Below are 21,949 nucleotides of genomic sequence, written 5' to 3'. Positions count from 1 at the left end.
ACATAAAAATGCAACGATCACACTCTAGAACGCTAGGATTTTAGACATTTTTGCCTGAAGATCGAACTTCTCTCTCTTGCAATTTTCAGATCAAAAATACAACTATTCACCCGCACAATAGATTATTTTCGAAAATGGAAAAAATATAGCAAAATGATCGTTGAAATTCAACGAGATGTTCTTACCTTCGCCAAAAGTATGTTTTATTTTAGGTTCGCTGGCGACGCTGCGAATGGAAACGAGTGGACACGGGCAGCCAGAGCGAGGAAATCTCCCCAGCCATGGCTTCAGCTTCGTTCCAGTAAAACTCGATCGATGAGCAAGGGATCCCCGGTTACACTCAGAACGAAGGAGAAACGCATGCGCCTGACCGCATGAGGCTGCCATCTCTTCTCTTCGTTTAACGAGATTCGATCCCGCGACCTCTGAGTTCGCTACACAGAATCGAGAGTGTTTTCTACTGGAAGAGTAGCATGAAATGATTGAGATGTAGATCAGGTTCGGTGGGCCTGTAGCGATCGTCACGGTAAATAAAGATTTCACATCTGAGATGCAGGTGAGGTTCGGTGGCCTGCACGGATCGTCTCAGTAAATGAAGTTTTCACAACGGTTGTATCGTTTAACTGCGAGTAATTTTATTCATTTACCACGTAGGAGCACACGCGTGTAATACATCATTTATTGTTAATATAAATACCAATAATTGCAAGATTTGGATGTCGAGATCTGCATTTTAAATGAATAAATCAAATTGATCTTTGAAAATAAAGTAATCAATGCCTATCTAGAATTTCGATATCATGGAATAAGTAATGCTGAAATATAAAGAATCGAGATATTGATTTATAGTGTAAAAAATAATTTGAAGGTGTATATTTGTTAAGTTTGTTGGGTTGATTTCTATTAAGGGAGAGGGGTGGTAACTGTTAGGCATATTTCGAGGAAAATTTTAAATTATTGTTTATCTTCGGTTTGGGAAAGTTTGATAAATAATTATGTTGAGATTTATGGTTTTTTATTAAGGTTGTTATTAATAATAAAAAATAGAATAAAATGGTTTTTAGGGATAGATGAGTTGGTGATAGAATATTTTATTGTTAATGTTTTTTTTTGTGATATTGTTGGCTTAAATTTCATTTAGTCTATGTGGTATGCTTCGATAGTGTGCAATGCACTAAGAGGGAGGTAATAGTGGTAGTGTGTAATGCACTAAGAGGTAATAGTGGTAGTGTGCAATGCATTAAGAGGTAATAGTGGTAGCGATTGGAATCCATCTCATGTCACGTGAGTATAAGCCTAGTTACTAGTTCCTTTAGACACAAAAATAAATCAATAAAACAAAATTATTAGTTGTCAATAGAAGACTTGTGCATAATTATCAAATTGATGGTCTTGAACTCAAGATGGTCCAATAGCAAACTTGCTTCATTATAGCTTGAAACCAGAAGGAGTTTGTAGCCTACATAGGATCCAGTTTCACCAACTTTTAAGAGAGCACAACTTCAATTATAGCTTGAAACCAGAAGGAGTTTGTAGCCAGTTTCACCAACTTTTAAGAGAGCACAATTATTTCACTGATTCTTTGGCACTATTGACTTTTGTGGCATGTGAGAGCTACATATTTTGCATGAAAACTTAAGACAATTGCATTTTGTACTTTTTACTATTTAACATTGCTACAACTTTCCAATTTCAGTTAAAAAAAGTGTTTTATAAACAATCCAAGTTTAAATTGATTTCATGGAGGTAGCTCAATTAGTGATCGTCATGTTATGAAGTATTATGTAAACCAAAGGTTCAAATCCCCCGTGGATCAAGCCAAAAAAAAACGAAGTTTAAATTGATCTTCTATCTTTATTAAAAATGTTTAGCATATATTCAATAACCTAAATTAATTAAAATTGAAATTATTATAGCACTTGTGTTTAAATGCACCTACACAACCTAAGGTACTTAAATTTGATAATAGGATATGTTATACCATATATTGTATAATGTTCCACATTGTTAATTTTATCACATTAATGGAAATTTGTTGTTGGTTCCTTGGAGCTATTAGACCAACTTGGGGGGATTCATCTTCATGGAGGTCCTTTCCATTCATGGCATTGGATAATTTAATGGAGGTGTTTAGTTTAGGGGCATCACTTCTCCTTAGTTGGATGATTGTGCTTATTGTTTGATAGTGGTCTTACATGTGCTTTCCTTGTTGATCACCCCTTGGTTGTATATTAAAATATGATCATTGGAACATGATATCTCATTATGGTGTGGTTGATCTATTTATCTTGGATATGGATGATGGTTCTATCCCCTCAAGGGATTAGATGGTGGTGGTGGTGGTGAGAGGTAGATGTTTCATGATGTTGTTATTGCTATTTCCTAGTGACTTGGTGGATTGATGTATGATGTTGGTGTGACTAAGAGGGGGTGTTTTTACATGGTCCTCATGTGTTGGATGTGTGAACAAGAGCATATTTTATGATTGGATGGTTTAGCACTTCTTTATGTCCCTTTCTCTTATGTTGTTGTTTTGGTGAGATGAATCATATTGCCTTCATGGGATTCTCCTAAGCCATTTAACATTATGATGTAATATTTGTTAGACATCACCTAATGGGGAATATGTTTCATGATGTTAATATTCTTGTCAATGTACATTTTATAAGTTTAAGTTAGAGGGGGAACACTACATGTGATTTGATGGATCCTAAAGTTAGATGGTGATTTTTTATTAATTATCCCTTGGTGGTGGTGCACATTAGGTTGCCGATTAAGTTTTGTTGTTATAGTTATGGAGTTTTACTGGGATAATAGTTTTTGTTTACATGGTACAACACCTTATTCGAGTGCACCCCTTGTTGACATGTTTTGGTGGTGATCTAATCTACTAGTGAATGTTTGGAGGGGGGCTATGATTTTATTTCAACATTAACCATTGTGCACATGTTGAGGTTGATTTGATTCTTCAATGGTTAAATTAATCTAATTTAGTCAAATTGCAACTAATAGCTTGGGCACCCTACTTCATTAGCTTCCATTTCATACTTGGAGTCCATTTAGGCTTTTTAGTAGTGTGCACCATTTCTTGGGCATAGTTTTCAAGCCATGCATTATTTTATTATTTCTTGGAGAGATTGTTGCACTTCTCCAGGGTGCACTCTCTTGGGTTAATTCAACATATTTATGACATGGCATATAGAGGAACAATTTTATTGGTTTATTGGTGAGGTCTAACCACCTTTGTTACATCCCCCCAAGGGCATGGAGATTATATTATTTGTTGGGTGGTTAAGGTAGTCACATGGCACACTTTTCTAGTGTGTGCATCTCTTATGTTCTTTCTTATCTTTATTGAATGGATGTATTAGCTATAATTGTCGTCTTTTGACGCTCACCTCATTGACTCGACATGTATACTATTTTATTTGAGGTGGCTATGGAGGGCATTTAATGAGAGGTGTGTGGCATACTTGGAGGAATTCTACATGCTCTTCCTTGGTCTCCTTTCTATTTTTGGATATTCCTCTTGAAGGGCACACATGCTTTTAGGGTTAATAGTTTAGCTTCCATCTATTGTATATCTTGCAGAAAAATTCAACATAGACCTTCCATCACCTAATTTTGGAGGTATTATAGGGGGATTGGGTCAAATGTAGGTAAGGATAACCCTCATATTATGAAGGGCATGAAGCCTCATATTTATTTGGCCTAGAAGTCTCGAGGGTGGTGATGGAAGGTAAACTATTAACCCTAAAAGCAACCCTTAGAGTAGGGCATGCCTTGAAAGTGGCTATAAAATGTTAATCTTGTTCGTCAATATTGGAGGATAGGAAAGCACTCTAAAAAACTTTCCTTGGGTCACTTCAAGGATCTCCATAAACCTGGGATCATTTTGATTAAAGAAATTATGGGGGAGGAATATACAAATTTAGAAGACCTAGCTAAATCCTAAGAAGAACATATTTTTTAAGCAATAGATGTAGATGAGCATTTTGGGGGTTTATGAATTACTCGAAGGAAGCATTCTACAAGGTTGAACAATTATATTTACATAGCCTCATGGATTGGAAACGTATCATTCTCAATGAAGCAAAGGAAAGCCTTTATAGTGGTGAATATGTATGGTCCTTGTGAAAACAATTTTTTTTGGGAGGATGTGATGGGTCATAATTGTTTTAAAGTTGAAAACAAAATTATGTGGGAAAACCTAACCTTACAACTAAAAGGGAAGAGAAACAGTGGAATTCAATAAGGGATAATCCACTGATAGACTTCTTAAAAGCTCGAGGAAGATCAACTTGAGAGTGTGGAACCAATTAAAATGGCCCCCACATAAAGAAATATGTGGGCAAGGACATATCCAATATCTAAAAGGTTAGATGGGTTTTTAGTTTTGAAGCTATCATGAGTGAACCTAAAAGCATCACAACCTAGATAATTGTGGGGGTTGACTCTGATCATCTCCCCATCCTTCACCAACTATAAAAGGAAAGAATTAAAGTCGAGCTTATTCTAATTTAAGCTTGGATTTAAAGATTTTTAAGCCTTCTAGAAGCTTAAATCAAGGGCGCCCTATGCCACCCCTTATGTCCCAATCATTGAGAAAGATTGAGTAAACAGGGTCATTGAGAGGTATAAACATAGGTATATCATTTAGCTTGACTCATTAAATGTTTTTTAATTGATGTGGTAAGGGATGACTAAATTAAAACATATTATGGTTCTTTATGGTGCAACTGCAAGTATGGAAGTTAATATGTTAAAGTCTTAAATTATGTTTAACAAGGTAGTGGATGAGTAGATGATAACTTGATCTGGATCTTGTGGGGAGGCCCCCAAGATCTATAAAAAATGAAATGCCAGAAGAAAAGAGGAGAATACACAATAAATAAAAACACAAAGAAACTTTTTATTAAAATAGAGATAGATACCATGGATGATTGAATACCATGGGTAGATATCGTGGGTGATTGAATACCATGGGTGGATCTCACTTACAATACCATGGATGGATGCCACTTACAATACCATGGTTAAATTCCATGGGTGGATGTCACTTACAATACTATAGGTAGATTCCATGAGTGGATAAATACCATGAGTCGATGAATACCATGGGTGGATGCCACTTTCCATTTGGATCATTCCTCCCTCCTTAAGAAGCAATGATCCCCATTACGTGAAGTTCCCTCCTAAGCAGTCTTTATTTAATATGAAGATCCACTAAAGAGAAGGGTTTTGTATGGTTAACCCATAACCATGATGAACAAAGATTTGAGGATAGAGATACCCTGTAATACTTGTGACCAACTGTGATACAAATAATGTGCAGCCTAGCAAATGGACTTCGATGAAGCGTGGGTTTGTGGATGACTCATAACCATGAAAAATGAAGATTCGAGGATAGAGATACCCTGTAATGATTGTGACCAATTGTGATACTAACAATGTGTGACCTAGCAAATGGACTTCGATGACAAGGGTTTTTTGCGGTTCACCCATAACCTTGATGCTGACTGTTAATGGAGTAACAGGTGCCTATATAGCTTGGGGTGGGAGGGCATGTCTCTAAAGAACCCAAGCCGGATGATGCTATGTTGAAACTGATGAATGTGAAGTAGGTGCCTACTAAAGCGAGGTGGGAGGGCACGTTTCTAAAGCGAACCTGCTCTGAATGCGGCTCCAGATATAAAAAATCATGGATTATGGGTGGGGTATAGAACCAGGCCACACCAAATATTTACATGAACTATGTGTTGCATAATTGTAACAAAAGTGGCCATGGGTGTTGTAGATTATCCTATCCAATGAGATGTTGTAAAGGCTTCTACCACATTATAGACCTCTTGCTACAACTTTATTGATAACTTATGTTACAGATGATGAAATCAAATTAGGTCAAAGACCCATTTGAGATATTGAAGAGATATTTCCATTAATATAAGACACTTTAAATTTCATTTCCTATGGAGTGAGAGATTATTACAGAAACTCATGGTACGCGCGGCCACACAACGTTCCAGACATGTGTAACTTCAATTGCGTGTATCTCTCAAGCCGAGAAACGAAATCAAATTTTGTAAAAAAACCATTTGAACTAATGGAAAATACTTTCAAGTGAGTTATTTTTCACAATTTAGAATGCTCTGTGGAGGTCGTAGCACTTGCATGAAGTTTGTTGAAGATTGCTGCAAAATTTTGAAATTGAAATATGCTTCAAATGCTCATTCCCATGGAGTCGTAACCTAAATTTGATACCACTGATCCAAATCTTGGGGGGAGGCCCCCAAGATCTAAAAAAAAATGAAATGCCAGAAGAAAAGAGGAGAACACACAATAAAAAAAAACATAAAGAAACTTTTTATTAAAATAGAGAATAACTATAAAAGCTACGTTGTGGTGGACAATTTGTCCTTTAACAAAATGTGACTTGTTACTTAGTCCTTTTTAATTATAATACCACAGGTAAATTCCATGGGTGATTGAATACCATGGGCAAATGAATACCATGGATGGATGCCACTTACAATACCATGGGTAAATTCCATGGGTGGATAAATACCATGGGTGGATGAATACCATGGGTGGATGCCACTTACAATACCATGGGTAGATTTCATGAGTGGATAAATATCATGGGTCGTGGGTCGATTCCACTTTCCATTCAGATCATAACTATTCTCTAGATGTTTCCTTTTGAAAGAGTGGTCTTCCATTGAGGCTTTAAGTACCAAAGGTTTGAACTAAAACCAAGTGACTACATAAAAAGGATTATAAATAGTTGATTGATAATATTGAACCAAGTAGTGGTGTAATATATGGCTTCCTTTAGGAGGTAAGCTTACATTAAGTCTATATTGGAGGCAATACATATTTGTTGGAAATCGATGGCTTTTATCCCAAAAAGGATGCTAGAGGTTACCAAGAATAAATGTTTCAATTTTTTGCGAACAAGGAAGATGGAAACTAACATGATCCTTTTAGTTGAATGGAAATCAATGGTTAAGCCCAAGGAGTTAGTAGAACCTATATTTAGTTTCTTTGCATTTGTCACGCCAAGCTAGGATATAAGCAAGGCATAACTATTTGACTAGGCTTGAAAGGAAGTATAGGTAGGCATAACCCTTTTCAATGGAGCATGTGAGGCTAGGAGCTTAAAAAATTGTTTATTTGGGAGGGATTTCACAATACAATATGTGGAGGCTAATATGAAAACATTGTTTGTGGAGTTAGATGGTGGTCCATAAATGCATTGTTCTTGTCCTAATAGAAGTATGGATAAGAAAGGATAATATTTATTCAATTAACATGTCTATAATGTGGAAGTTCATTAGTTGGCAATTGACCAATATAGAAAATTGGAAATGAAAAATAAGCAATGATCGATGCAAACTCCCAGGTAGGAAATGGAGATAAGTATAAATTGCTAATATAAATTATTTTGAAGATTCAAAGTCTATGCATTAATAAGATAGCACAAGTAACAAATCCTACTATTGTTGGGGGACTATATTATAAGATTGGGCTATAAAACGCTTGTTAAGGAAAATAGATTTATAGTGGCGAGGCTTAGTGGTGGAAATCCCTTTAGAGGTTAAAAGCACCTTTGAAATTAAAACTCTATATGTGGTTTTGCTTAAGGGATAGGGCACTTACATGGAAGGTGCTTCAAAGACGTAATTGAAAAGGACAAGGAAGATTTCTTTTACAGAGATAAGCAATGAAAACTATTAATCATTTATTAAACAATGATTTATATACAAACACAGTTTAGGTAGAATTGGACTTGGTGTCTAGGTAAAGGGGAGGATGGAATGATTAATTTATAAGGGAATGCCTCAAAAACTAGATTCAAAATAAGGAGATCAATGCATATAAAGTCTTCTTATTAGTGACCTCTTAAGGCATTTGGGTTATACAAAACTTAGGTATATTTCAAGATGCAGGTCTTTCTTTCAATGTTCTTCATGTATTATAATTATTTTTTGTAATGTAAAGATATTTATATAGGGCATCAAACAAAGACTTGAAGTATCTTTCAATAAAAATTAGCCCAGTATAGAGTAGATGTGTAGATGTAATGTAAGTATGCAAACAATTCTAAATGTCAGATTAATTAAAAAAAGAGTTAAAAGTGATAGGGGATGAATGCAAACATTCAAATGTTGGCTCAATTAATAATAAAAAGTTATAGTAATAAAAACAATAGAATTCAATTTATTATATTTTGATTTTGTTATTAACTTGTGAATAGGCTTTGTTACAATACCATGACTTATCAATACCTTGTGCCCAAAAACCATAACTTATTTCACAACCAAAATAATTTATAACAATATGACAAGATTATTAATACTATGGGTCAATATCATGGCTTATCAATACCACATGCCCAAAAAACATAACTTATTTCACAATAAAAATATTTTATAACAATAAGAAAATATTCTTAACCATGGATATTCATCCCCACTTTACCATGTATATTATTAATTTGGAAAGAGGCTTTATTACATACCATGAGCCAATACCATGGCTTATCAATACCACATGCCCAAAAAACATAACTTATTTTACAATCAAAATATTTTATAACAATGCGACAAGATTCTTAATCATGGATATTCACCTTCACTTTGCCATTGATATTGTGAACTTGTGAATATGCTTTGTTACAATAGTATGGGCTAATACCATGGCTTATCAATACCACATGCAAAAAAATCATAACTTATTTCACAATCAAAATATTTTATAACAATATGACACGATTATTAACCATTGTTACTCACTCCCACTTAACCATGGATATTATTAACTTGTAAATATACTTTGTCACAATAACATGGACCAATGACTTATCAATACCACATGCCAAAAAACCATAACTTATTTGACAATAAAAATATTTTAATTTAATTTAATTTTATAACAATTTTTTAATTGAAGCTAATAAGAAAAATGTTATAATTAGTTTTGAGATATATCTAAACTCTCCATCCTGATGACTACTAAAAATAGTCCCATAGAAATTAAATTAAGGTTTTAATAAAATTAAAAATGAGAATGCGTTTATATTTAAAGATGTGAAATTTATATAATACAAATAGTATTAGTAAGAACCAACATAGATCCATCTTAACTAAGGATCCAAGCGATGACAACAAGCAAAGTGAAGGGAAGAGGGGGGGACGGGGAGGGAAAGAGAGGGAGGGAGATAGTGACAAAGCTGGAGGGTGAAGAGAGAGAGAAAGAGAGAGAGAGTCATGGGGGGGAGACAGAGAGAGGGAGGTGGGAGAGAGAGGAAGGGAGAGAGAGAGGAGGAGGAGAGAGAGAGAAAGAGAGAGGGGGAGAGAGAGGGAGGAAAGAACAAAGACATAAAGAGATATAGGTGGAGAGAGAGAGAGGGGGAGTCCCATGGGAGAGATGGAGAGAGAGTGAAGGAGAGAGGAGAGGAGGGAAGAGAGAGAAGAGGAGGGGAGAGAGATAGGGAGAGAAGGGTAAGAGAGAGAGAGGGAGGCACAAAGATGGAGGAGAGAGGGAGTGAGACAGTGATAGAGTTGGAGAGAGAGAGAGAGAGAGAGATGGAGGGGAGAGAGAGGGAAGGAAGAAGAAATACATAGAGGGAAAAAGTAGAGAGAGAAAGAGAGGGAGTGACAATCGAACAATGGAGAGAGAGTGAGGGAAAGAGGAGAGCAGGAGGGAAGAGAGAGAGGCAGAGAGGAAGAGGGAGGGAGAGAGACAGAGATAGATATGGAGAGAGTGTGTGTATGTTTGGGGGGTGAGATAGAGAGAGGGAATAAGAAAGAGACACATAGATATAAATATAGATATTATATAGTATTATATAACCATCCTAGATCCATCTTAACTTGGATCTATCAAGCCTTGATAAAGATCAAATCTCTTGAGGTACAAACCTTTCCTCGGGTTTTACACTAAGAAAAGATGTTTACACCTCGAGAAATTAGATCCCTATCAGTGCTTGATAGATTCAAATTAAAATGGATCTAGACTAGTGATAAAAATAACCAAAAATACACAAAATTTAGTCAAATAAATAACATGCTATTTTAATCTAAAATTCATTACTTTTACTTTCACATTAAAACTAAAACATGATTGAAATTATTAACAAAAGACAAACCTTAAAGTCGTGATAATTGTTTGACGTTCATAAACTAAATAATCAATCAACCAATTATGAACCATTAATAAACTTTACATTGTACTTAAAATTTTAATCTCACTTACTTTACAATTTCACTTTATTTTTTCCCAACTATCACAAAAATAAAAATAAAAACTTTATATAAAGGAATGATCAGTACGAGAAAAAAACAAATATCAGAGTTTGAGGTGGGCCACAAATGGAACCTTCAAATAAAATATGGTGAGAAGCAATTACAACCATTGAACGGTTAGTTGGCCATATAATCAGGTGAAAGGGATTGAAAGAATATTCGGCTTAAAATATTTCAAAATATAGTTCTTTGCTGGGGTGATAGTAATGGTATAGATAAATTTAAAATGGCTCAATAATAATAATAATATATATATTAAATTAAATGTGCGGATATAATTTAAAGTTGATTTTTTTATTTTTATTTGTGGGAAAGATACGCGGAGTGTACTATGTTTTATGATTTAAATATTTTTAGCAAACGACGAGGAGCCTTGTCTGAATCCCTCTCATTTATGCCACGCTTTCAATACTTTTTAGCACACCAATAAACTCCAACATTCATTGTACATCAATCCTTTTTAAGGTGCTGACTATAGAGTGTTGTATTCTTTTGGAATTCGATGGATAAATTAAATAAGAATATATATTTATATTTATATTTATAATGGGTGAGAATATAATTTGGATTATCTAAGGTAATATTCAATTTGTACCAATTCAGGATCCTATATCTACTATAGGATATGTATGAATGAACATGGATGAGAGATCTATAGTAGAAATCTCTTCATTATTTTAGAAATCATTCATCGAGCAACTAATGAATAGCACTGGCAAACCCCTTCACAGTAAAAATGAATATTACGAGAGAAATATCATAATTAATTTAAAATTTTAAAAACGAGGGAGGATGATTTTCTATTAATTTTGATTACTTTTGAAGATGGGGTATGTAGTGTTGGTTTAGGTTTTTTGTAGACCTTTTGCACTAGGGTTTTTGTAGTTTTTTATCATTTTTTTGGCAGGCGAGGGCATAGGTAGGTTTTGGTATAAGTATCAGGTCTACCTTCGTCAACACCACAATAGGTCTACCTTCGACAACACCACAGTACGAGTTACAAGCCTCTTGTGGATTACAACAAGGAATTTTTGTTAGAAGAGGACATCTTCAAACATGTGGATATCATGTGGATTCATGTGACTCGGGAGTTAGAGATGCTCTTGTTTCATTGCCTTTAGGGTCTATGGCAAAAGGTTGTGTCGTTGTGTTTTGTTGTAAAGGAGAAGTTTCCAAGGGTGGCAGAGGAGAGGATGTTTTTCTATCGCGGAAGGAAGAGTTCACTCTTTATTTTTAAGATGGTCTCGCTCAAAGCCATGAAAACCCTATTTAGAGTGATGAATTGAACTTGAAGGTGGTAGAAGAAGGATGGAAAAAGTGAACAAATGTCATTAAATCCTAGGGTAAAGGTATTTCTCTTGTGTCAAGCAATGACTAGTAGGTGGATCAAGTGGTTTCCCTACGTAACAAAATATTGGTTGAAAGATTTCTAGGTTGAAAGAAAGGGACTTGGTTCATTAAATAATTGGATCCAATCCCACTACAACCCAATTTTGGAGAAAGGACTAAATTTTCACCTCAAAACAAGGATGGATAGGTAAATCATCTCCCACTTTGAAGTCCAGGCCATTCATATTCTGTAAGGACAATGGTTTTTTGACAAAGTTATCCTCTCGCTAAAGCCTTAGCACCATGGGTTTACTGCTTAGGAGGAACCTTTGAAATCAACTCTAATCTAGGCTAGGCTGCCTCAACTATCCATGGTGTCCCGGAAGAATAAACCTTAAAGGAAGTCGATGATATGTTGGGTAAGTTCATCCTCACAAAAAATTGTTATAAATATTCAAATGCATGTTTCGCTATTGCAATTATGAAGGATTCAAATGTTAGTGTGGACCTTTATGCATCATGGATATAGAGGTGGGTTTAATCAAATTCACCCAACTTTTAAACTATGAAAATATTTCCTTCAGTTGCATTTGTTTCCATTTGTATTGACATCTGGTTCGAGACTATCACAAAACTTTTATTCAAAAAAATTGGAGGGTTAAGGATTCTTGGGCCTCTCCTAGCATTGAGGTAAAACCTACTCCCTTTGTATTTTCGACCCTTGGAAACCCACATCCAATAGAAGCTGAAAAGGTCCTTGATACCTTGGGAACACAACCCCTAACTATCCCATTCCATGTAACAACCATGGTGAAAATTCCATGTAATAAAAGTTAATAAAGGCAAAATAATAACCACGAACGATGGGACACTTATTCCAAGCTTAATGTTGGGAAAAATCCTAGTGACAGGGATCACTTGTGATTGTTAGTGGTTAAGGAAATTGGCAAAGACAATGGCTAAGGCTTTGGAAAGGCAAAATGGCATTTTTGGTACAGTTATTTATGAAAATAATGGAAATTAGGAGAAAAGGTAGGTGAAAGGTCACAGGTTGCATGTGAGGAGGAAAATGAAGGAAAATAATGGAAAATGAAGAAAATAGAGGCCTCATTCATAAAGAAGGCTTCTAAGGATCAGTTGGTAACCTTTTGTCAGTTCAATTTTGGAGCTCCCTCATTATTCTCTCTTTCTCATGCTCTTGGAGACTTAGATTTTTCTTGGAGCACTCTTGGCATACTTGGATTCTTGGAGCAAGAAGGCAAAGGAAGTACCTACATCAGATTTACTTGCAGGTACCGAGTTGCATGTATGATTTCTTCACTAGTTTTGACATGCATGGCATATGCATATGGATTATTGGTTGTGATCTGTTATTGGCATGGAGGATTGCCTGGATTGACAGTGGATAGCCTAGCCTTGCCATTTCCTGGATAGCCATGGTGATTGTGGGTTTATTTTCATTGTTTGTTTTTGGTTGGTTCTCATGTTTCCTTAGCTTGGGTTGAGTTACTAGTTCCTGGAGCCTTAGTTGGACAAACACTCTAGAGCCCTGTAACAACTTGGGTTGAGTTATTAGTCTTGGAGCCTTGGTTGGACAAACGCTTTGGAGCCCTTGGTGGGTTGAGTTACTAGTCCTGGAGCCTTGGTTGGACAAATGCTCTGGAGCCTGATGACAGTTGTGGGTTGAGTTACTATTCATGGAGCCTTGGTTGGAACAAACACTCTAGAGCCCTGGATGGTTGGGATAGAGACCGATCTGATGATGGTTTTGTGATGTCTGACCGTGAGGTGGAATCACTGTTTGATGGGTTGAGGTGGATGGCTTCTTGAAGCCCTATATGATTTTTTATTGATGTGCTCTAAGAGATCCCACATTCATGCTTGAAATATGGCACGGGGCTAAATCGATAAAGAGAGATTTGGCTTTACCATTCTACAATCGAGTGGAACGTGGAAGTCCCATCCTCGTTTTGGATTTTGCATCATTAATGAAAGGTTATTTCTCCTTGTATTTCTATGAGAATTTTGATGGATTATATGTGGTCTACATGGTTGTACTTTCATGAGTATTTATGTTTCCATTATGATGGTTATGTATGTGTTTTATGATAGAAGTTATGTATGGTGTTCACCATGTTTTTACTTGTAATTGAATGATCAAGGTATCTATGACCTAATGGATGGAATGGCGGTTGATGTGTTGAGGCATCAATGGTTCTTAGTGATTCTCCGCTAAGTATGAGACCCCTATCCTCAGAACTATTATTTACACCTATAGTTTGCATATTCGTGACATGTTTAATGAAATGCCTATCATGGCTAGTAAGGGTCCAATCAAGGTTTCATTCAAGCATTTGCTTTAGTATTGTCATTTCCATGTTATTTTACTATTCTAAAGGCATCATGAAACTTTTGGCAGTGACCTGGGATCTAGGATTGAAAAAGTGCCTCAAATCCTTAGGACGTCGGCATAGCACTGACAAATTTAGTCTCTGGACGCTGGCAGGCAAGCTTGTGAGAGTGAATTTGGGTTTGTGTACGTTGTCATGCCTATAGCATGAGAGCGACTGAGGCTTATGTTGTCCAAAAGTTCAATGGGACCCAAGGGCAAGTTGTTTGAGGTGTTGGATTGGTTCCTGAGGGTCTTGAAGCTGATGTTGAATTTCTGTATGGCGTGTTTCCGTCAGTTCCACTTCCTTAACATAACTTAGGAGGTTGAATCATATCATAGTTGCCTCTCATCGCATGTTTACCCTGGTTGACAGGTTGCTTGGGTAGATGTGGGAGGAGGGTGTTACATTCTGGCCTAAGGAGCAGATATGAGTTAGTGTAATGGATTTTCCATTGGATGGTTTGCATATATAGATTCCTTTGGTTTCTAATATCTTATACCTTTCTTCTTCTCAATTAAAAAACCTGGAATGTTTATGGAAAAAAATGTAGGTCTCTCAAATGGTAGTTTGGTCTTTTATCTCCTTAAAGAGTCTTAAAAAGATGTCTTTAGCTCTCTTACTCTCTTGCCTTTTAGCTCTCCTTTAATGGAAGAAGTTAGGTTGTCCCCATTCCATAATTCTTTGATTAAGGGTTCATCCTTTGTGGGAAATGTGTCTTTCTCGCTATTTTTTAATGTAGTAAATCTAGTTGAAAGCTCATAAGGAAGTGTACTAAATTCCATGGAGTCGTTTATCGAATTGGAATATAAATATAAAACCTCTTAAAGGTCAAGGAGGAGGTCAATACTTCCTTCAACTTCATCCTCCTTCCTCTCCCAAGAGAGTAGTCAATTGGGTGGGTTGGGACAAGATTCTCACAAAGAATCAAAAGTCTCAAAGTTTGGACACAAATCAATATTTGAATTAGCACAAGAAAGAGTGGCTCATGAAGTAAACCATGGTAAACAAAGTCTCATTGAAGGGATACTTAGATAAATGCACATTGTATGGGGAGATGAGCAATGAAGATTCTCTCTTTGAACGTGTGAGGCATAGGGGTTTGAGCTAAACAGTTAGCCCTAAAAAATTTAAACCTTTCTCATTGTCCCGATGTTATTTTTCTACAAGAATCAATGTTAATTTGTATCACAACATAAAATGTTTTGCATCATTCGTTTGTTCATTGGACTTTTGTTTCTTTGGATTCTTTTGGGCTTTCGGGGAGCCTAGTAATGGATTAGGCACACTATATTGATCTAATTTCTACAATTGTTGTTATTTCATGATTGTGTACTATATGTTGATTTATGTAGCCTGGGAGGTACTCCCACACCCTAGGGTATATGGTTTGGAAGAAATTTTACCCACATGGGCTTTGTGGGAGAAGTACCCAAGTAGTGGTTTTTGCACCCAAAGTTGTGGACGTGAAACCAAGAGGAGTTTTGAATGGTTTGATAAATGAGGGCATGTGGGGCACCCTTGAAGGACTAAAGGGAACCTATGGCATCAATGTGGTGGCATTAGTTTAATGAATGATCCATATTTGTGAAGGAATGAAATGAAATACAAATATGAACAAAAACATAGAAGTACAACGAAAACAAAACTTCAATTCATTAATAACAAAGTACTAAAAATCTGTTACAAGCATAATGGAAATAAACTAGCTCAAGCAATTGTAGCTTATCTTTGAGAAGAGATGTGGTGGCTACATGCCTCTAAATTATATGTTACAATGAGGCTCAAGGGCCTTTTTATTATTGAACAACAAAGGGAAAACCCTAACCCTAGGAGATGGAATGCTAAGAGTTTGTGGGCCCCATTGGGGTTAGTTGGATAACCAACTGCCTAGGGTCGTAACTTGTTCATATGATCTTTGTTTGACATGTATGATACCTTGTTATAAATATCTCTTTGAGTACTACAATATTTGTAGTAGGCTTGTGTTGGCCACGGGCTTGTTGCGAACCTAAAAAAACGCCATTTATGGGGTCAAAACAACTCTAAAAGCTTAAGACCTAAAAACTACTAAAAATAGTAAATTATGTTATATCAAGGAAACTAATGAAACCAAATGGAGGTCCAGGTGGAATAGGTGGGTGGCCACCAATATTCACCTGGATCAGTCCTCCCCCCTTAGGAAGTAATGGTCCCCATTGTGTGCAGAGCCCCCACGAGGTGAGGAAATTTCTATTGAACTTGGTCCCTAGTGAGCCACTTGCCTTGGTGAAGGCATTGGCCTGCTTTGAAAAATCGATATAGTCAGATCCTCTACTAGGGAGTGTTTTTTATTTGTATGTCCATGATCCTATCAGTCGCGGCCTGTTCGATATAGCTTGGGTTGAGCTCTATTGGTATCAAATGCTCATTATTTATACATTTATAATTATTTCTAGTATAACCTTAGAATTGAGTTTTCCCTTTAACTAGTGTCTAAGAAACCCCTTTTTAAACCTTATAAAGAATAATATATTTACCTAATGACGTAGTTAACTTTATTATTTTTTGGAATAAATAAATATTAAATAAATAATGTTTAAAAATTTGACCATTAGGTTATGATATACCAATAATAGTAGTTATACTATTAGTAAAAAACATGGGCTTTATCAACCCTATAGGTAATAATATATTTACCTAAGGGCTTAGTTACCTTTAATATTCTTATTGAATAAAAAAATTATTGAACGAATATTGATTATTTGACCATTAGAATTAAAAGGATAAATTATGATGTACCAACAATATTAGTTATACTTTACCCTAAATTATGGTATTTACCTAATATATCTAAATTCTAGGAATAATAATGTTTTAACAATTTGTTTGGAATTATAAATTATTAAGTAGATATAGATTTTTTAATAAACATATATTATTTTATATAACTTATTATTTTAATGAACCTTTATATTTAATAAGAAATATGATATAATTTAAAGAACTAAATAGTGAAGATCTAACTTACCAATGGACCTTTAAATAATTATTACACAATTACCTAGTGTAACTAAATTATAAAATAATAGTGATTTATTACCATTCCTTGTAATTAAATAATATTGGAATAATATTAAATATAGATTATTTATTATATATTATGAGATATAATGACCATTATAATTAAAATAATAATATTATGGATTCTCTTAATATTTGGGATATTAATAATAATATATCTATTTTAATTAACAAATGAATTCCTTTATTTACCTATTTTAGCTATTTCTATAAATATTAATTAACTATTCTAGTGGTTTGACCAGGATCATTAGGTCAAATTAGCCGTTAGCATTATAGCTGTTGGAGTCTCTGCACACTCTATTTAATCAAGCATAAGCCGGATTGGTTCTTCAACTTGTCCTGACGATGAACCACACTGGTTGGTTCGAAACGCGTCGACAAAAGATTGGTTATGTGATTTTGCCGAAGATTATCTAAACAATGTTATGGATCACAGAAGTCTAAATTCCTTAATGTGTGATGTGTCCAACAATGGGGGAAAGTATGGTCACATCTGGTCCACATTGAATATAGAGTGCAGGCCAAGGAACGATGGAATGTTGAGCTCAAAAGAATTGTCTCATACAACCTTAGTAATGGTGTAAGGCTGATATCAGGGTGGGCGAAGCTTGCAGTGGGTCCCAGCGAGGCACTCCCTCTACAAATGTAACCAAACGTTGTCACCCACATGGAACTTGTGTGGCGCGTGATGTTGATCATGATGCTATTTGTAGTTAGCATTGGCTCTATCTAATATGTCATGGACCTGTTGCCGAATGCATTGAATGTGTTCAATGAAGCTAGTAGCTTTATTAGCTTTGGACTAGACATGAGCCGAATCTACTTGAGTAGCTGCAAGTGGTATGGCAACATCAATGGGACATAGTGGTTGGAATCCTAAACCCACTTGAAAGGGGTTCTAGCCAATTTAGTTGCGGAGAGCTACGTTGTAGTTGTGGTGGACATAGGGGAGGCTTTCATCCCATGTGAATGAATGCTTCGAGTTGTACATGCGCAAGATGTGCACAACCATCAAGTTGACGACCTCTGTTTGGCCATTAGTTTGGGGGTGGAAGGTTGTGGACTTAGTGAGCTTGGTATCCAACAACAACCAAATGCTTGACCATAATGTACTTAGAAAGTCGTTGTCCTGATATGAGATAATGGATTGTGGGATCCTAAATTGTGCTCATACTCATTCAAAGAAGAGTTTGGGAGTGGCTTATGTTGTGATACTCTTCTTGCAAGCCGCCATAATGGCCATCTTAGAGAATTTGACAACGACCACGAAAACACAGTCATTTTCATGCTTGGTAGAAGGAAGGACTGACAAGTAATCCATGGAGATGGATTCCGAGGATCAGCTAGGAGTAGGCAGAGGAGTATACAAGCCTTGCTTCTTGATTGTAGGTTTGACAATGGTGCAGGAAGTGCAAGATATGATGTACTTCCAACATCCCGTCAAAGGTCCGGCCAATAAAAATACTTTTTCAGCATTGCCATTATTTTTTCTACCCCAAAATGCCTAGTGACCTAACTGTAGTGCGCCTCCCAAATCATCTTGGCACGCTTTCTTGAAGGAACACAAAGGTGTCCCATGTGGCATAACAATGCATCCTATAGGTGAAAATCTGGAACTTGCTTGCCTTCTAGGAGCATTTGGTATGTGGTGTCAAATTTTGGATCACTCTTATAAAGACGTGGCCATCCCAAAGTCTCGTGTCCATAAGATTCAAGCACAGTGGTTAGCGCCATAACCGACGATTTGTCGAGGCAGTAAGAAATGTTATTGGTGATTCCTTTCTTGTACTTAATGTTAAAATGGAACTATTGCAGATATGTGGACCATTTCTGATGGCGATCGTTCTTCAACTTTCCTTGTGTCTATATGAAATATAGGGGTCGGTGGTTTATGTGGATGATTATTTCCTTCCGCAGAATGTAACGCTTCCATTATTGGCGGACCTACACAACGGAATACACCTATTTGTCATAGGTGGGATACTTTATGGCAGTATTTGAAAGTGTCTCATTGTGATATGCCACCGGATGCCCCTGCTAGGTAAGAACTACACCAATAACATAGTCAAAGACATATGTCTCAATTTCAAATGGTTGTTTTAGGTCTACTAATGTGAGCACTGATGTAGAGTAGAAGCAATGCTTAAAATCGGAAAACGCCTTCTGTTTGCATTAGACCAAAAGAACTTTGCTTTCGCTCCACCCTTGGTGACTTGAGTCAAAGGCCAAGTGATATGAGAGAATCCCAACATGAACTTGTGATAGAAATTGGAAATACCAAGAAAGTTGTGGAGCTTTGTTAGAGTGGTTGGGATTGGCCAATCCTGAATAACTTGTATCTTGGTTGGGTTTGCATGCACACCCTGCTCATTAATGATGTACCCCATACATTGAACCTTGGTCATACCAAAAGTATATTTCTCGAAATTGGCACACAAATTGCGTTGCCGCAGATTTTGGAGGACCTGTTGAATATGGTGTAGGTGCTCTTCCCAACTCTGGTTGAAGATCAGGATGACGTCCAAATATACTACCATGAACGAGTTGGTGAAGGGACATAATATGTCGTGCACCAATCTCATGAAGGTTTTGGGGGCATTCATTAAACCAAAAGGCATGACTAGTTATTCGAAAAGGACCTCCTTGGATTTGAAGGTAGTATTCCACACATCGAAGGGTTCGATTGGTACTTGGTGATACCTAGAATTCAAGTCAATCTTGTTGAAATATTTGCCCCCCTTGAGTTGGTCTAGACGGTCATCAATCTGTGGGATTAGATACCTGTTCCAAAAAATGATCTTATTCAGTGCATACTAGACAATACAAAGCCTCCAGGTTCCATCCTTCTTCTATACCAACACGATCGGGCTCCCAGAGGGTGATGAACTTGGTTTGATGTGCCATTTTTGTAACATATCCTGAATTTTCCTCTTGATTTCATCGTTCTCAAGAACAGAGTGTCGATAGATTGGTACATTGGGTAGAAGCGTGCCCATGATCAAATCAATGGAATGCTTGACCGACGGTGTAGAGGTACCCCTGTGGGTGAGGTGAAGATGTCCCTGTACTTCTCCATGACTTTGCCCATTTGTTGTTGTCGTGCGGAGGAGCCCTGCCTGGAGGCTATGGATGTGACCACAATATTCCTCTTGCTCCGAGGGGTAATCATAAGGAAGACAAATTGTCCAGTTTGGGAAATGGTCTTACTGCATTGTTTAGTAGAGATCAAAGAAAAGGTGGTAGGCAACGCTACCTCTAGTATCCTGTATAATTTCTAACCCAAAGTAATAATAACATAATGAGGTCTAGATTCATATACAACATGACGCTTCCATAGGTATGGATGACCTAATAAAACATCACAGACTTCTAGAGGGGCAACATCACACAATACCTCATCTGCAAAGGGCTTGATGCTATAAGGCAGGTGACACTGCTGGCTAACATGGAGATCTCACCCTTGGTGGAGCCACCCGATGGTGTAAAATTGTGGGTACGACGTTGTTGAAAGCTTTAATCTCTTAACGAACTTGGCTAAGATCAAGTTCTTATGGATCCCACTATCAATGATGAACTACACCAATGAACCCTTTACCCACATCTGCGAGTGGAAGAGGTGCTTCCCCTCCTTTAGATCCTCAGGTTCCACCTTTTGGAGTTTGGTGGTGGCTACCATCGCAATGGGTTTTGCGTCACTGATCTGCTTCCCCTTGTCGGTTTCCTTGTCAGGTTCCAACTTAGAATCAGAGCATGTGCCTGTCTATGAGTCTTTTAGCTCAGCCATTAGTGCCTTCTTTGTGTGACATTCGTTTGTGTTGTGAGTGGGAGTTTTATGGAACTCACACCACTTGTCAGTATCCTTTTTCACCTTCCTGTTATTCTTAGCTTGCGGCTTCGAGGAGTTTTCCTGGGGGGTTGCGAACCGGCTCTTCCCTTTTCTCTGTGGCTTGGGGATGCCTTTTGTCTGCTTTTGGTTCAAAAATCCAAAGTCTCGCTTCTTTTGCTTGAATTTCTGCTTAATCTTGTCAACATATCGATATGCTGCACCAAGCGAGGATATGTCTAGGAACTCTATTTCCTCGTGAATGTATTTGTGCAAACAATCACGGTACTTGAGCACCCGAATCTTTGATGCCCAACTTTGTGCGCTGGGTATGGAAAAGATTCGTCATCTCATGCACATCATGATCCTTTGTTGTCGCGGCGTAGTCCATTGTATGTACTTGTCTTCATAGATATCGACAGGGTAATATTGTTCCTTGATGACACCTCGAAAAGAATTCCTAGTGGATGTAGCTGAAAATAGTGAGGGTTCCCTCTTTTCCCTATGCTCACAATAGGTTTCCCATGAGTCATTGACAGTGGGGGCGACTTTGAGGAGTGGAAAAGTAATCTTTTCCCTATTCGAAAAATCATGAACCAAAAAATATTCTTCCAACATATTTAACCATTTATCTACGACATATGCATCTATGTGGCCTTCAAATATGAGAATGTTAATGTTGACTTGTACCTTAAAGGGAGTGGCACCTGTAGAGTGGTTGTTGGATGAAGATGCGTCACCCGTGGGCATCCGCCAAAGGATCTAGGCAAGGTTGTCCATCATTGCGTTCCTTTATTGCTAGAGGGCTTCTTCGATAAATATTTTGAAAGGATCTCCTGCTCTCTCGTCTTTCTTTTCTTCTGACATGGGAGGCCCTCGGGGTCAGCGAGGCTGGTCTTGCAAAGGTTCAACCAATTCGAGCCCAAATTCCTTATACCCTGACCTCATTGGGGACATGCACATAAAAACAATGAAAGAGCATATCGTTATGATACCACTGATCCATATTTATGAAGGAACATAATGAAATACAT

At 36.9% G+C, this 21,949-nt stretch overlaps 1 protein-coding gene across 1 annotated transcript in view; it reads right to left on the bottom strand.

The window, feature by feature from the left end:
• Positions 1 to 491, bottom strand: part of PHS1 (Glycosyl transferase, family 35) — a 55,233-nt gene extending 54,742 nt beyond the window's left edge. Inside the window, exon 1 of the mRNA XM_089379194.1 lies at positions 186 to 491. Within this exon, the coding sequence (XP_089235320.1) occupies positions 186 to 387 (202 nt within the window). The 5' untranslated portion in view covers positions 388 to 491. The remainder of the gene's footprint in view (positions 1 to 185) is intronic.
• Positions 492 to 21,949: the final 21,458 nt, after the last annotated feature.

This window comes from Pinus tabuliformis, chromosome J, assembly GCF_031772625.1.
Source record: "Pinus tabuliformis cultivar Carrire ecotype Pingquan chromosome J, CPIR1, whole genome shotgun sequence".
NCBI classification, from domain to species: domain Eukaryota; kingdom Viridiplantae; phylum Streptophyta; class Pinopsida; order Pinales; family Pinaceae; genus Pinus; species Pinus tabuliformis.
The sequence above is the reverse complement of the archived record's forward strand: the minus strand, read 5'-3'. Positions and strand labels throughout refer to the sequence as shown.